This window comes from Alligator sinensis, unplaced genomic scaffold, assembly GCF_000455745.1.
Source record: "Alligator sinensis unplaced genomic scaffold, ASM45574v1 scaffold282_2, whole genome shotgun sequence".
NCBI lineage: Eukaryota > Metazoa > Chordata > Crocodylia > Alligatoridae > Alligator > Alligator sinensis.
Window position 1 is genome coordinate 1,986,945 of NW_005841879.1, and position 16,235 is coordinate 2,003,179.

At 40.0% G+C, this 16,235-nt stretch overlaps 1 protein-coding gene across 1 annotated transcript in view; it reads left to right on the forward strand.

Annotated features, from left to right (window-relative positions):
- Nucleotides 1–16,235, forward strand: part of PRKCA (protein kinase C alpha) — a 302,661-nt gene that overhangs the window by 185,692 nt on the left and 100,734 nt on the right. The window contains exon 3 of the mRNA XM_025196266.1: nucleotides 16,060–16,171. Coding sequence (XP_025052051.1) covers nucleotides 16,159–16,171 — 13 coding nt within the window. The 5' untranslated portion in view covers nucleotides 16,060–16,158. The remainder of the gene's footprint in view (nucleotides 1–16,059; nucleotides 16,172–16,235) is intronic.

Below are 16,235 nucleotides of genomic sequence, written 5' to 3' on the forward strand. Positions count from 1 at the left end.
CGATCTTGTGGCTGCCTACAAATTCATCTGGGGTGGGGGAGAAAAGAATAGGAGATGCTTTGTCCCTGCAATGTCCTTGCATGTGTATATTCATGAATAGGGCAGTGCTGGAATGCTTTATTCACCCAGGCTTTTCATGAGACCAAGGGCTGACAAATTTTGCCCGATCAGGCCCCAGAAAGTGGTCTACAGCCATGAGCAAACAAATGCACAACTGCAGACTGGTTTAAAAGGGCCCGATCCTGCAAAAATCTTGTAGGCACACCTTGAAGTAACTAGGAACAATGGTCACAAACTGACGGAGAGCAGATTTAGGTTTGACATCAGGAAGAACTTCTTCATGGTAAGGGTTGCCAGAATCTGGAATGGGCTTCCAAAGGAGGTAGTGCTCACCCCTACCTTGGGGGTCTTCAAGAGGAGGATAGACATACACCTGGCTGGGGTTGTCTGACCCCAGCGCTGTCTCCTGCCCGGGGTAGGGGGTCAAACTCAATGATCAGCTGAGTTCCCTTCTGACCCAAACATCAGTGAATATAGTAAATCAGCCAACCTTGACAGGTCTGCTACCAGTATAAATTTAAACTGCTTGCTAGAATCCTGCAAGTTATTGATGTGTCACCAGGGCTAGGGACAGAAATCGCGCACAAACTGGCATAAGTGATTGGAAAATGGTTCAGAGCTGTAACACGACAGACGGTTAGTGTACATAAACTGCTTTCAAAGTGGCCAAAACCAGTTTAAGATAAACCTGGATGTATGTAGTATCAGAGTTAACTGATTTAGTGTAAATTGGCTTATTGAACTTCTGTCCCAGATCCTAAAGGCTGGATTCAAGAGAGGATGCATAAAGTACCAAGAGAACTGAACTCACTTGTGTTATTCTAGGGAGTTGGTTACTGATGTGAACCATTAAACTGCAATGGATTTGCATATTTTTCTCCCATGTTACTAGATGATCATATATGGCTACTTCATTTTACAAAATGTCTTGTAAAGCAGACTTTACCAAAAGAATTGTATGGATTTTATGCTGTAAGGAAAATATAATAATGCTTTTGTCATGACCCAAAGGCATGATTTTGTGTGTGCTTCGGCACCAGAATTATCCCCGCCAAGTTGCAGCTTCATTGCACGGGAGAGTTTCCTGCTGCAGAGGAAAACCCCGGTGCAGGGACGAGTTTCCCGCCTTTTCTGCAGCTTCTTTTGCAGATTGGCCTGTTAGCCGTATAAGAGGTTTGAGCAGTTTCCGCCCAAGCCGAAGAGGACTCCACATCCATCTCGTGGGGACTCTGGGTACACGGCAGGGTAATAGAAACCCTGTGTGAGATCCAGAGGAGCCTGGCAGCCTGATCCACCGCCCACCTCTTTCCGTCTTCGAGCGCAACTTTTATAAGACATATCTACGATTCCCATTTTGGTGGCTCGTTCACCCAGAGCATCCGGAGCTCTGTACCGTGGAGCCTAGCAACCTCCACGAGACCGTCTGTGTTGTCTGTCTGTAACCGCAACTCAAGCAAGTTTTCCAGCCTACACCACTGCCATCTCGGTGTAAGTAAACAATCTTTTAAACTACTGCTAAGTGTTTGTGCCTAATTCCAGCTCGACGGCCTCCCCTCTCCGCCCCGGTGTGCCTGGGCTGCTGGCCACAGCCCGCGTGCAGCACGGAAAAGGGCTCGGGTCGCTCCCGGCCCGCACAGCTTTAAGATTATATCTGCATTTCCAAGTTTCCCTCCTACACTTTTTACATTTGTGGCCAGGAAATAGCACTAGGTTGTGTGGTTGCTGTCAACAGAAACAAAAGTCTAACAATATAGGGATTTCTTTTTAGCAGAAGTACAGGAATGAAGTTCTTAAAAGTAGATGTGTTTTATGTATGTAACTACAGATTGCTGCTTTGCTACCTACTGACTATGACATTTTAATTGTTTAGTATTCATTCTGTATCTAAAAAAAATAATGAATGGCTTCTTCAGCAGGGAATTTTGAACACTTACAATTCATTAAGGGAGTCATTACTCTATGTACTGTTTACTAAACAAAGTAAGATTCATAAGATTTATTGTTTCCCAAACCCAGCCAGATCACAGTAGTTACAAAAACTCACAAATGTTGATATTCTTAATGACAGAAAGCATTTGCTCTGCATGAACCAATGAGAAATTAATAACTCTAGGCTGAAGAAGTCATTAAAAAAATCTCCTGCTTCTGCTCTTGATAATTAGTGAAGGCATACAATTTCATCTGTAGTGCATTCTTTCTATAATTTTATAATGAGAGACTTCTTTGGCATACTCTAAACAAAATGCATGGTTTAGAGAATAATTTGTCCCTGTGATAATGTGGAAGATGAGATCAATGTTTAAACTGTCTTGGTTGAGCATAATGGTATAAAATGGTGCTTAATGCACTCTAACAATGCCTACGGTTGGAATCATAAATTTCCTATCAGGGACATGTATGGTACTACAGCAGAATATTTTTGAGGTGAGCTTAACTGTACAGTTATTTTTCTTATTTCCTGGCATATACATTTAGGTAAACAGTACCTATCATTTTTGATACCTATGCAATCCCCAAAAATGTGAAGTTAGATGTGCTTATATTGAATAAACGGAAGCAAACAATTTGGGTTATAGTTAGGAGCCTACTTCATTTGTGGTTTTGCGGGATCCGTGACACCCAGGATTGTCTGTGAAGTCAACAACAGCAAAAAAACAATAAAATTCAAATGCTGGCTCACCAGTGGGAGTGGGTGGTCCTCATTGCCAGGAGAGGAAGGCACTGGCTGGCGGGGCAGCCCAAGGGGCAGCAGGCAAGGTGGCGGCTGCCCTCTCGACCCTCCTCCCCCCGCTGGGGCCTCCCTGCCAATCTGTGCCAAGGGCAGAGATCGCATGAAGGGCAGCCAGCAGTCAAGATGGCTACCATCCGCTCATTCCTCCTCCCTCCAGGATCTCTCTGCCAGTGAGCACCAAGGGGTGGGGCCTTTCTGCCAATCAGTGCTGAGGGGCGGAGCCACCATAATATGAATTAAAACTTTATACCAACAACAATTGGTAAATCCTCCCAGGATTTAGGTAGACCTCTATTTATAATGGATGAAAGTTATAGGTGGAAGCTTGGTCGGTGTGTTAGGCTTGTACTCTGAATACCAGGGTTCAGTTCATGATGTTTCCACTTCTTTTGTAACTTCGGGCAACTCTTTAGATCTCAGTATTTGCTGATAGAATATTTATTAAAAGCAAGTGCCTGTATATTGCAAGGTACTAAACTTCTGTTAAGTCTTCCTCCTTCACACCGCATTCTTCAATCTCCCAGCAGCCTTTTCTCTGTTGACACAGACAGCCATCATGTTTTCATTCAGCGCAGACCATGCTACATATTCAAAGGGAGAGTGTGCATTTTCTGTGGGTACTTTAGTTTTGTTCATTCTTGTTTGTTGTGGTCAATTAATTTTCAGTTATTTAATTTGCTCTTCATGTTTGGAATAAAATTACATCCTGCCTTTTAAACTTTTGTTATCTGTGTTGATAATCATGGACATCATTTCTGTTTAACTAAGGCCCATGGTTTCCAATAACATCATTTCCTGCTAATTGCTCCTGTAAATAAAGTCATACATTCTGAATTTTAGACTTGTCTGTCTAAACACAGGGTTATGGCTGCTTTGCTGGTAACCCTCCCTGCCCCTCCCCCCCAAAAAAAACAAAAACCAAAAAAAACCCAAACAGTGAGTGAATACATTCTTATTCAGTTGTACATGTCTTCAGTTGTAATACCAGGACTGTAGAAGCTGAGTGTGTAAAAGAATAGTTTTCTGTCAAAACATTTCTTCACTAAGGTTAAATTTTGCTACAGAGTTTTTCCCCCCAAGGAAAATGGGATGTACGTAACTTGCATATACAAAAACAATCCTATCTCACAGTAGGAAGCTATGTCCCTTGAACACTGCCTGACCAATGCTGATATAACCCTTATTTGTGTCATGTAGTGTCCATATTTTATTAATATAACAGTGGGGAGTTATTCACTGTCGTTTTTTCAAACAAAGTCAAAGCATGATGAAACAATTAAACTACAAAAACAGTGCAACAGTATATGGAAACCTGGCTTTTTTGGATGTAGTTTGCTGTATAAAGATCATTAAAAATTCATCTTCCTTTTCAAAAAATGGCAGAAACCTAGCATTATCAAAAAGTAAAGGAGAGTGCCTTTTTCACTAAAAAGGTGTTCAAATTATCTTCCCAGGTCAAAGAAGTTATTCTTGTTCAGGAATATTTTGTTTTTAAAATATTTCAGTTAGCTAATTACTCTATTTTTTTCCTTTTTATATACATGCCCAGGTCAACTAATCTTTGGGCAGTAGTCTCTTACTGATATTTTGATTGAGTTCCCACTGTGGTTAGTTGGATTTACATGGAAGAAAAAGCCATTTCAGCAACACACATGCACACACGCATGTGCTTGCTTACTTTTGCACTCTCTCTCTCTCGTGATTTCTTGAGGAGGAGTGACATAAACTAATACTTAAACGATTAGCTCAATGGGGGCTGGCATGGCAGTGTTATATAACCTAAAGCTTCAGTGCTCCTCCTTTTTTCCCTTTCTATTTCAAAATTTTACTGTACTATGAGAAATTATTTTGAATGTTCCCGTAATGGTGTGCTTATAAAGAAAGTGTGAGTATTCTGTGAGCATGAACAGTGACATTTTGTGGAAGATCAATAAAATGTTGAAAAATAGCCCCATTTAAATGGCTGTATAAGCAATATGACTGATTTAAACAGTCATCAGCTAAGTGGAATGGGATACTGTATGCGTATGCAAGATAGCTGAGGCAGTTCCTTTCATTCAAATTTACTGTAATTATTTAGATCAAGGATTGGCAACATATAGCCCATGGGCCTGTTCTAGTTTGCAAAGCCCAGTCGTCAGTGGCAATTCGGCTGCAGGGGACGATTTGTCCATGCAGCAGCAGCTGGGTCAGAGGCATCGGCCTGCCACAGAGAGAGTGGCATTATTTTGGCCCACTGCTCCCAAAAGTGGCTGACACCCATAAAGGTTATGGAAATATAGATTGAGTCTGTTGGTCCAGAAAGTATGTGGTAGTTCCCTGCCAGATATGATGACACATAAAAAGTAGCTGCCACTTTCAATAATAATAGTATTATGGAAATATAGCCTATGTAAGTGGATATTATTTCATGAATGATGTTTTACCCCATTTGTGGAACTAACCAAATTATGATGATGATAGAGGCATAGAGTCTAAGCAAAGAATAGTTTTGGTCTTTGAGATACATCATTGACCATCTCTTCTTACCCCTTTTCCCATGTGTTCTCTTTGTTGAAGCAGCCTGCACAGTAGCAGATGTCAGAGCACGTTGCGTAAAAATGTAAAAGAAATCCTACAAATGTACATGCTGGTCACATGTTTGTTTTCTCTCATCGACAAATGATCCAAGGACCGTACATGAAGGAATATATATGGAACTGGCATGTAGTTATAAAGCAAGATAGAGCATATGTGATTCATCTTTATCCTGTGTAGAAACCATATCTTGTTTCACATGTTAAATCCAGCTGCTCTTTTTTTATTTTCTAATGTTAAGTGCATAGATGGTTTAGCTAGTTGCTATGTTTTTCTCTAGCATCAAAAAAAAGCTTAAATATGCATGGAAGTTGAAATGAAAATAGTGTTGTGTATTCAAGCTGAACTTTGTTGTTTCTAGGTTAGTAACTTAAATATAATTATATTCCTACTGTATCTTCCATTTGCCATTTAACATTTGCTTCGTTGCATTTCAGTTCCATCTCTGTTCTCTGGATTGTTTTTTGTAATTTGGTTATGTTTTTGCAGTTTAGTTCTGCTTCTTTAGCCTACAGAGTTGTTTTTTTTATTTTTTTTATATATTTTTTGTCCCATACTATGAGGGTTACCAACTGTACATGAAAAATAGGTAAAATTCATGTCCATAAAGTTGGTAAAAAATTGAGCTGTCAGTAAAAAATAAATAAATAAATAAATAAAAGACTAAGAAACCATGAACCTGATTGAAGTTGGAATGAGGATGGATGCAGGTGTTGATAGATAGGCAGAGTGGCTGCTTACAGATGTAAAACAAAAACACCAAACAAAACTCCTAAAAACCTGGTGCTTTAATTTCAGTGCATTCCCGTGCTGAGCCCAGCACATGCCTAGAAGAGGCATTGCATTAGTTAGACCTGGCTCGCCCAACATCTGTATAAATCGGGTGCTTCAGCAGGGTGTTTTGACACTTTCATCTAATAGCTGATTGAATGAGCTTTACATAAAAGCACCAAAAAGCCTTGCTGAAGTGCCCAATCTATACAGATTCTGCAGAGCCAGGTTGAACTAACGCGCTGCTGCTTCTAGTAAAGCACAGAGGTTTTTTGGGTTTTTTCATGCCTGTCAGCAGCCAGCAACGCCAACTTGTGTCTGAGTGGGAGTACAGCTTGATGCCCTTCTGGGAACTCTCCATCAGGGCACTGTGGCCCATGGGAGCCTCCACAGCCCACTCTTCCCCACAGCCACATGCATCCTGTAGACATGTAGAAAGAGTGCAGATAATCATTTTTGATATTGTGCTGCTGAAAAATGTTTCAGAGATTGTCAAATCCTGGGGCACCGAAGTATTCCAAGTTTGGCAATTATGTATAAGATAGTCCAGACCTTGTTCTTAGAGAAGTCATGGAATATATAGGTCATTTCAATTTATTGTTTACCTATGGATGGCTACGATGTGATCTGATGACTCTTAATTGCTAATATCCTGAAAATAAAATATACATCCAGAGAAGAATATCTTTTGGTGAAGAACAGCTTCTGTAATCGCAGGGTGTCCTGAAGCATTTAAGAAACACATTGTGCATTAGAATACATGAAAGCTGTATGTTTTATTGATAACAAACGGATTATTTATTAGTTTATTTTACAAAGCTATACGTCGTGGAAAATCCACAGTGTCTTTTCATAAGATCCTTGTTCTGTCCTCCAGTTATACTCTCGCATTACAATGCAAAGGGAATTACATAGACATCCTTGGTTGCTTGTCATTGTTATTGGGTATAATTGCTAAAATTAATTTTCTACAGTGCAATCACTCCTTTAGATCTTCTTCCTATTGTACAAGCAGAAGCAAGTCAGCACCACTTGCTTGAGTTTCAGTGTAGCAGCTAATGGTCATTAAGACCATTTCTTTCAGAGAAGGTGGGTATTACCCATAACAGAAAGTTGACCACCAGACTGCTGCAGAAGTAGTATTTTGCTGTAATACAATCGTTCCATTTTTTGCCTACTACTACTGGTGAATAAAAGACTTTCTGTTTTTGGCTTCTTACATCAGCTAACCTTTCTAACACCTCCATACTCTGGTGACACACACTATTACAAAAATAAACTAGAGGTTGAAATGGTATTTCAACATGGTCAGCAATATTTTTATTGGCATTTCCACATGGTTGTTTCTAAATAATGTCATATTTTATTCATCTTCTAATACTTAGCCCTATACAGTCGCTCCTTTCAGACAAAGCTGGGTCATCTCTTTGCTGTTACTGAGTTCTCTAACAGGGCTATATGCTGTTCTTTCATAGCCATCAAGGAAAGAATCCACAAACATACATGAGAAAAAGTGTCAGAAGTCATGCTTCATACTCTGAATTAAGTACAAACTAGGGTGGCAGAAATGCCATTACCTTGGCATTTACTGAAATTAGTACAAAGCCTTTTCCTGTGGATCTCCTGTCAGGCAAACAGGGTGTGTCTATACGAGATGCTTTACTCGAGATTAGAGCAAATTCCTGCGCAGATAGCATCACTGTCTACACATGCAGACATTTACTGTGCAGTAATTTGCTCTAATCCCAAGTAACTTTGCTACCTGTAAATACAAGTAGCAAATTGACTTGGAAGTAATTATTGCACAGTATGACATGTGTAGACAGCTGACTGGGAGCAAATTTGCTCCTGGTCAACTGGGCAGCAGGGGACGGGAGATTGTTCCCTGCCCCCAGGAGCTGGCTGCTGCCAGGGCGGGCTCTGCCACCAGAACCCAGGCAGGGACAATGCGATTGCAGAGCGGGGACTGGGAGATGGTCGCCGCTAGCTGCCCCACCCCCTGCCCCTCCCCTGTAGTTCTTTCTAAGCTGCCTGCCCCCGATCGGGGAGCCAGGGCTGGGAGCTCCCTGCTGCCAGGGCAGGGTGACATTGTCACTGCCTGGGCTCCAGTGGCGGAGTCTGCCAAGGAATCAGGCAGCTCCCGGGGACAGGGAGCAATCTTCAGCCCTCGCCACAGATAGCTGTATCCTGGCCCCATGTTCCCTGCCAGCTCCTGGGCTAGCACCAAGGGGGAGCCTAGAGTTTCCCCTGGCTGCTGCAGGGCTGAAGGGCATGGGAGCAGACTGCTGCCAGGAGCAGTAAATATGCTTCCACGTCCCCACTTGCTGAAGTCCTGAAAATTTGGCCCACTTGTATTTACACCGACTTCATGTCCCTCTCTGACCAACGCCCACAATAAAATGCACAAAACTTTTAGGAGTAGCTATATCTGTAAGGACAAGATAATGAAATGCTAACATTACCGGTCGCCAAGAGCTTCCTTTTCCCATTTCTCTAAATTAAATCCAGTCACAGAGGTTCATTACAGTGCAAATGTGGAGCAACCTTGGTAGTAGAAGAGAGGAGTGAGCAGACAACAGAGCATTTGCTGCTTTGCAGCCTTCAGATAACATTGTAGATCTTAATCCATCACTCTAATGATAGCAGGATGACGACTTCTTTCCCAATTTCCTCCCTTTTACAGACTTTGCAAAAAGAGACTTTTTCCTTCAGAGTTTTCATGATGAATGTGCATTAGATTTAGTACTGTGTTCAGTCATCCTGCAAACAGCCACTGTTATTCAGCAATCTGTTTGTCATGTTCTGCTTTGGCTCAGTCATGCTAAACTGCTAGGGCCAGAGGTACTTCTGGGAAGGAAGTATTGAACTTTTACATCAGCTTTCAGAGGACAGGGAAAGGGAAGTTACAGTATTTGCACCTTCCCAAGTAACAATGAATGTACCGTAGTTTGAGGTTCTAAAGGTAATAGGATTCATAAAGTAAAGCTAGATGAGCATAGTTTCTGGTTTTGAAACTACTTAGTTTTTTAATGTATAAAATGAGGTTAGAGAAGTGTGATCTCATGGGTAAAATGAAGGTCTTATATGCATAATATCTGACTGAAATATTCTCCCCTTGATGTCTGGATGTGTGCAGTATGCCTGTTAACTGCAGATTCAGGTGCTGTTGCAGGCATATGAGAAGGAGCACATCAGGTGTATGAGTAACAAATTTCTTTAATGTGTATTAAGATAATGCGCATTAAATTTAGGCACACCTAAATGCATGTGCAGGCAAGCCCAAAGTATGTAAATACCTTTCTCATCAATAAAAGATGCGTTAGTGATTCGCTATAGTTTTTGCTCAGAGATCTAATCTCAAAACACACACAATAGTAACAGTAAGCATTTGATGTTAAGCATTTGATAAGTCTTCTTCATTTAGCCAGTGCACTTCCTGTTAATCTCTCTTCAAAATCTTTTTGGATAACAATTACTTTGGGAAACTTTCCCTGTTAACAGTATATTTTGATGTAAAATCATGTGTTAGGAAATGCAGCTGTCTCGCTGAATGCTTATTTCCTCAGTACAAGGGCAGCCCTCTAATGAGGTCATCACTAAAAGGTCATGCCTCTACTCATAATATTGTCATCTTTGCTGCTGGGAGTATGGTAAACAGCATGTGAGCAACATGAGGCTCGCTACCTGATGCTTGGTCATGTGCAGGGATCTTGGTTTTCTCTGTTCAAAATCCTAAATTCTCTATTAGACCCCAAAATCCAAATTTTTCCCCTATATATGAAACATCACCATATATACAGGTATCAGTTTAACACAATGTTTTATTGATATATTTACAATTTTTAAGCAATTTGGAAACTTACCAGTGCCTCAATAATTATAATAAAATAAATTCTAAATACCTATATATTTTGGCATTTGAACGTCAGAGCTTCCCCTGTCCCCTTTGCTTACCAGGACGCGGGTCCAGCTCTGGTTGTCCCCCCTGCTGTTTTGTGGCACTGAGCAGCCCTGATATGCTGGTACCCTGCCCCTGCCCATGCTGTTGCCCCTCACTCCCAAGCCAGAGCCCCCCCAGCCCTGCCAGTGCCCCTCACTCCTGACCCGCAGTCCTCACCTTCTGGGCCATGCTGGTGTCTGTCATTCCCACCCTGCAGCCCCCAATCCCTGCCAGTGCCCCCCACTTCCTCCAGCCCTGCTGGTGCCCCTCACTCCTGAACCAGAGCCCCCCGTTCCTCCAGCCCTGCCGGAGGGGGCCCCCAGCTGCTCTCCACCCCATGCAGCCCCATTTGGCCTGCAGGATGGTGGTCTGCAAGGACACATGGGGGACAATCTCCAACATGAAGTGCATGCATTGCATCTCGTGTGGAAGCACAGGCAGCAGCAGCTGGGGCTGCGCTGCAGTGTGGAGGACCAGCATTGTGCTCCGCAGCAGCAGCATGAAGCCGAGCGCAGCTCTGACCCGGGACATGCAGGAGCAGCACAGCAGGGGCAGGAGGAGGAAGAGCCACTGGAGGCAGGGGGAGCCCGGCTAGGAAGCTGTGCATGCTGGCTGGGGCCATGGGTGCAGTAGGAACACAGCGCAACCTATCCCAGCAGGAGTGCGTGGGGCTCGGCCCCATGTGGAGCACTACAGGAGCAGTCATGGGCCAGATAAAATCAATTGGTGGGTCAGATCCAGAGCAGTGATTCTCAGGCAGGGTGCTGGGGCATCCTGGGGTGCCGCAAGATCCTTTGAAGGGTGCTGCAAGGTGTGAGGAGTTGAGCACTCCTACTGCCTGGACTTTCCGCAAGGAGGTAAACACTGTAATAAAGTGATTTTTTTTTTTTTTTTTTTAAATGGGGTGCCACTCGATTCACAGAAGTTTTGGCGGGGTGCTTTGAGTCTGGAAAGGTCGGGAACCGCTGCTGTAGCTTCACGTAAAAGGCCTGTAGGAGCCCAGCTGCTGCTGCCTGTGCTTCTACATGAGATGCAATGCATGCACTTCATGTTGGAGATTGTCCCTAATGTGTCCTTGCAGACCACCATCTTGCAGGCCAAATAGCCTGTAGGAGCCTCCTTCCCCAAAGTGGATCCTGCTGTTAACGAACAAACATGCTGATACTCACTATCAGGAACTGGCCTCCTCCTTAAAATATACCAAGGAACACGATTCAGACAGGACCGGTCAACTCAGTGCTTCGGAGGTACTGCAGGCCTGACATGGAGGAGGCCAAGCATTACTGGGAAGTGCAGTGCCCATATGTAGATGAAGACAAAAACTGGGTGGTTGATGGAAAGAGTTTCTACCCAGAGTCTTAGGCAACTTGTTCAATCCCCATTCATTGACAGAAGAGTATTACTGCTGTGATATCAGAAAAGGCATTACATCCAGCCTGGTATTGGTTGGTAAATATTTGGTGCTCTAGTTCTCTATCTAATCTGGTATATTAATTGGATTGTATCCTTGTCCTACATTGGAACCTATTTTTTAAAGGTTATTTGTTTCTATTCTTATTTTGCATTTTAATTCTTTATGGAATTTTATATTTTATTTGATATACCCACATAATTAGGAAGCAGAAGGATGACTAAAGGTCTAAAATACGTGATTGCTCAGGCATTGTTTTAAAATATTTGGAGTAGAAGATCATAAAAAACCCCACAAAACTTCTCTACATCCTGAATGATTTTTTCATTGTTCCTTTTTTTGCACGCACACGTGCATGCAGCCTTTCTTTGTATAGTAAGAATGTAATGTAACAAGATCCTGTTTAAAGCAGTGATCTGGGTAATGCCTGTGCCTTGCAATCAGGGCTTCGTAGGTGTGTTTGCTACCATTTAATATTCCCAGTCTGCCACGAGGATACTGCTCAGGCAGTTTCAATTCCTGTAGTGTGGAATGAGATTAGACAAACACATAGAGCAGCATTGCCTACAGATATATTTAGCTAAATAGCCAAACGCTAGCACAGAATGGGAAAAATGTTTTACGGTGCTAACATGAATCATTCATGACTTTTGTTGCCCAACAAAAAGACTCAAGATAAAAAAATAGAATTAAAACATTGATGGAAACTGGCTCCTGTTATTCTCTAGCCTTAAACTTTCTAAGATTTTTGTGTTTATTGTCAATCAAGGAACTGGGAAAAAAAATTTAAAATGGATATAGTATTAACAGACTTTTTGTTTAAGCCGGAGTATTGCTATTTCTTTCTTTATATTCACTCTTGTCCACACTGAGCCAGCGTGGAGTCACGTTGTGGGCGGGCATTTATGGAGTAAAATAGAACAAATTTAATACTGCTCTGAAAATCGAATTCATATTGGATGCATTATTTTATATATAACAGTTCAGGCATGCTCTTAAGTTGAATATAAAGCTATTATTAAATGAAATGTAAAAAGCAAGTGACACTACATTTTTATATATAGAGGGATTATAGATATAAATAATACGATATATAAATATTTGACTGTCACTGAATTGTACAAATAAATATATGGGCCTGCATTATAAACAGAATGTGTATGTACAATTTTACATATATATAAAATTCCCATTTGCAGTGTAGGTCCATGCAAGTATTTCCATGATTCAGTGACAAATATTTATATACCATACCACAGTTAATGTAGTTTTATAGTATTTCATTGGTGAGAAAACAAAAGCAAATTCTGATCTCATTTGCTTCTGCCTGATTTTGTATAACAATCAATAATCGTTTCCTGTGGATATTAAAAAATGAAACATCCCCATATTTGCATAATATTGTCTTATTTTCTTGATAATGTTTTACTCTATGGTGTAGTTATGTAGTTACTTACAGTATTGAATCAGCTGAAAATAAGCTGCATAATCCATTCATGTACAATAATCACCTACCAACCAAATGTATGAAAACAAAATTAAAAAAAAACGCAAATAGCAAAAAGACAAGCAAAGGGTATTTCAAAATTTCAGTCTGCAAAGAGTGATCATGATGCTCCGTTTTAATTATCCACCTGCAGATTTAGTATAACGCGAATATCAAACAGCTTTTCACATATCTACAAATTGAGTGCTTTAAAACGTATCTAAAACAAGCTACTATGATTAAATAATGAAGTTAACTGAAAATTCAAACAGCCTATTTGCAAACTAGTAATTAAACTCTATAAAGAATTTGTCTGACCTGAATTAAAGAAAATTGGAGTGGTAGACAAAAAGTATAGGGAAAAAATTGACTATTTGACATTTGCTCACTCAAGCATATGTAGCTGCTAGAGTCAGTAGATGACTACCATTATGTGTAGTGCACAAGGTTTCCAGAGTAGAGGGATGAGTTGCCAATGCTCATTTTACAGTTATAAAAATTATTTATGACGGATGTTTGATAGAACTTGAAAAGGGGGTTTGTTCTGTGTCATTCAAAAACTGCATTTATTGTCCTTCTTAGCAACAGATGTGTATATTAAAACAAGGGGTAAACATATATTGAAGTTACACCAATGTAGACTCTTTCTCCTCCTCTTCAACACAAACACCAGTGAAGAGTTCGCATTGACATTTTAATTTAAATGGTTTAGAAATGACTGGACACTTCCTTCTTTTGGATGGTGCCATCTGATTCTGATCTTTGAGCAACTTTTCTGAAAAGCCATGTTCCCATGACCCCTATCACAGGGCTCTGTATTTTTAATAAAGAAAAAACAGATGTTCTCTGCAGCAATTTGAGGGATGTTCAGTGTCAGTTAACATGTTTACACAATAAATGTTGTCGTGTGTATAGCACTTCTTGGCATTTCATGTTTTGGACTCTAAAATAAAACACGTAGATTGATGAGCATCTTGAATTTGGTATTGTATGGTCTTCACTTATCTTCTTGGAGAATAAATTATATAGAGAAGAACTGAAATTGAAGTTTTCAACAATATTCCTTTTTTGATAAAGATGTAAAAAGACCAAACAAAACTCCTATATGGAATAGAAACTCCTATATGGAAAAGAAACATACTGAAAAACTAAGCAAAAAGGCATATTGCTTTATGCTATTATGCTAAACTATAAAGGAAATATAACTAAGTGTTACTATAAAACTCAGATTTATATTCACAGTTTGGTCATTCCTGAATTTTTACTTTATTGAATAAAATGACTGCATTAGAAGCATGTTTTCTTTTCTAATAAGGGAACACTGTACTATTTTGCATTCTATTCTTCAAATGTGCATTTCAAATTCTGAGATGACCTTTATTGCCAAGCATGGTTTTATGTTGATGTGTTAATTTTTCTGACAATATGATAATACTCTGAATATAGTCATATGGGAAACCAGTACAAAAATGTAGTAGTAGTGGAAGTAGTTATTTATGTACAGCTTTTGCTAAGAGCATACAATAAAACGAACAGTAAAATTATATAACTGATAGTTTTTGCCAAAAACATACAACGCAATTGTATGTTCTACATTCTTCTAATTTTGGTTCTTATTCTTCGGGTAACTAATGCAGCTACCCTGAGGGAGTATAGAACAAGGTTATATAGGACAACTCATAAAAAATAAAAGAGAACTTTTTCTACAGGGTGTATCCCGCAAATAGAGGAAATTGCTACGAATTCAGAATTGTTTGCTGTCAAGGGAGTTCGCTTGTGACAGTTAAGCATTTATTAGGGGTCTGATAACGTTAAAAAGAATCAGAACAGTAGAATCCCTTTATTTGCATTTAGTCAGAGCATAGAGCAAAAAAGATGAAAAGCACAATATTGGCAATATTGGTATCAAATGCTGAATTCTTGATTTCAAATCAAAGTCATTCTGCAGTAGATAGGGAAGTGGCCACAATGTTGGCTGGAAGTCAGGACTTAGTTATTTTTACAGAAAGGGTGTTCTTGTGCTTAATAAATCTGCATATATTTAAGTCAGTGGAGTCACAGCATAGCTAAAATTGACCATGAAGGATCTCAAAATATTACAGTAATGTGGTAGCACAATATTTTCTTGGAAGTTACGTCTGATAATAGGACTCTTTAAGCTTTGGGTTTTTTCCAGGGTGGAGGGGAGGAGTTGGGCATGTACAAGGGTGTCTATTGATACAGTATAAGTGTATAGAGAGCTATACCTATAAATACAAGCAAAACTATTGAATTTGTATATTTGCGTCTCATTAGGTCTGTTGGGACCAAATGTTAAAGGTGCATGGTGACTCCTACTCCTACTGTAACCATGGATCCTTAGCACTTGCTGAAGATCTTGGCTTTTGTGTTCAGAAACATAATGTATTTTTTTTTCTTTTTAAGTAGTTTAGTTGCATTGCATGTCACCAGTCCTAAATGAGAAACCTTGCCCAAACTGCAGCCTTGGCATTAAAATGTCCCATCACTATTAATTTCTCAGTTGGAAACTCAGTCAGGAATAAAGGTCTAAATAAAATATTTACCAGATGCTAAGTTTAAAGTCATTCACTATATTTTTCAGTAATAGTGATTATAAATTTACAACCTCAAATGTTGTCTTATCTTTAAGAACCTGATTTCCCTGTTGTTCAGATTAAAATGTTCACTTTAGAGTTGTAAGAAGCTTCCACGAGAGAGCGAGAGAGACAGACAAACACACAGTAATGTATATCTTCATTTAGGTGCGACTAGCAATGACTGCTATTAAATATAACTACTCACAGCTTCTAAAGAGATATTCAGTAAATGTCATAGTCACTGAAGTCTGAATTCAGTTACTGTTCAGTATGTATAATACTCCTCTTTAAATATGTACTTTGTGCAAACTGATAGCAACAACAAGCCTATTATCTATGTTCATTGAACTAAGCATATACTTTGAATACGCTGTATATTGCAGTATATATAATATTTTTCTTCTGTTCCATAAACTATTGAACATGAAACATTATTTGGCAGTTTTACCAAAGAAAAATAAGAATCTGTTTCTGCTTCCTCCTTAGGATCCCCGAAGCAAGCACAAGTTTAAAATACACACATATGGAAGCCCAACTTTTTGTGACCATTGTGGGTCATTGCTTTATGGACTTATTCATCAAGGGATGAAATGTGACAGTAAGTTAGTTTTTCTTATGTTATTTAAAAGGCCTATTATAAACCATTAGGCACCAAGCTTCCT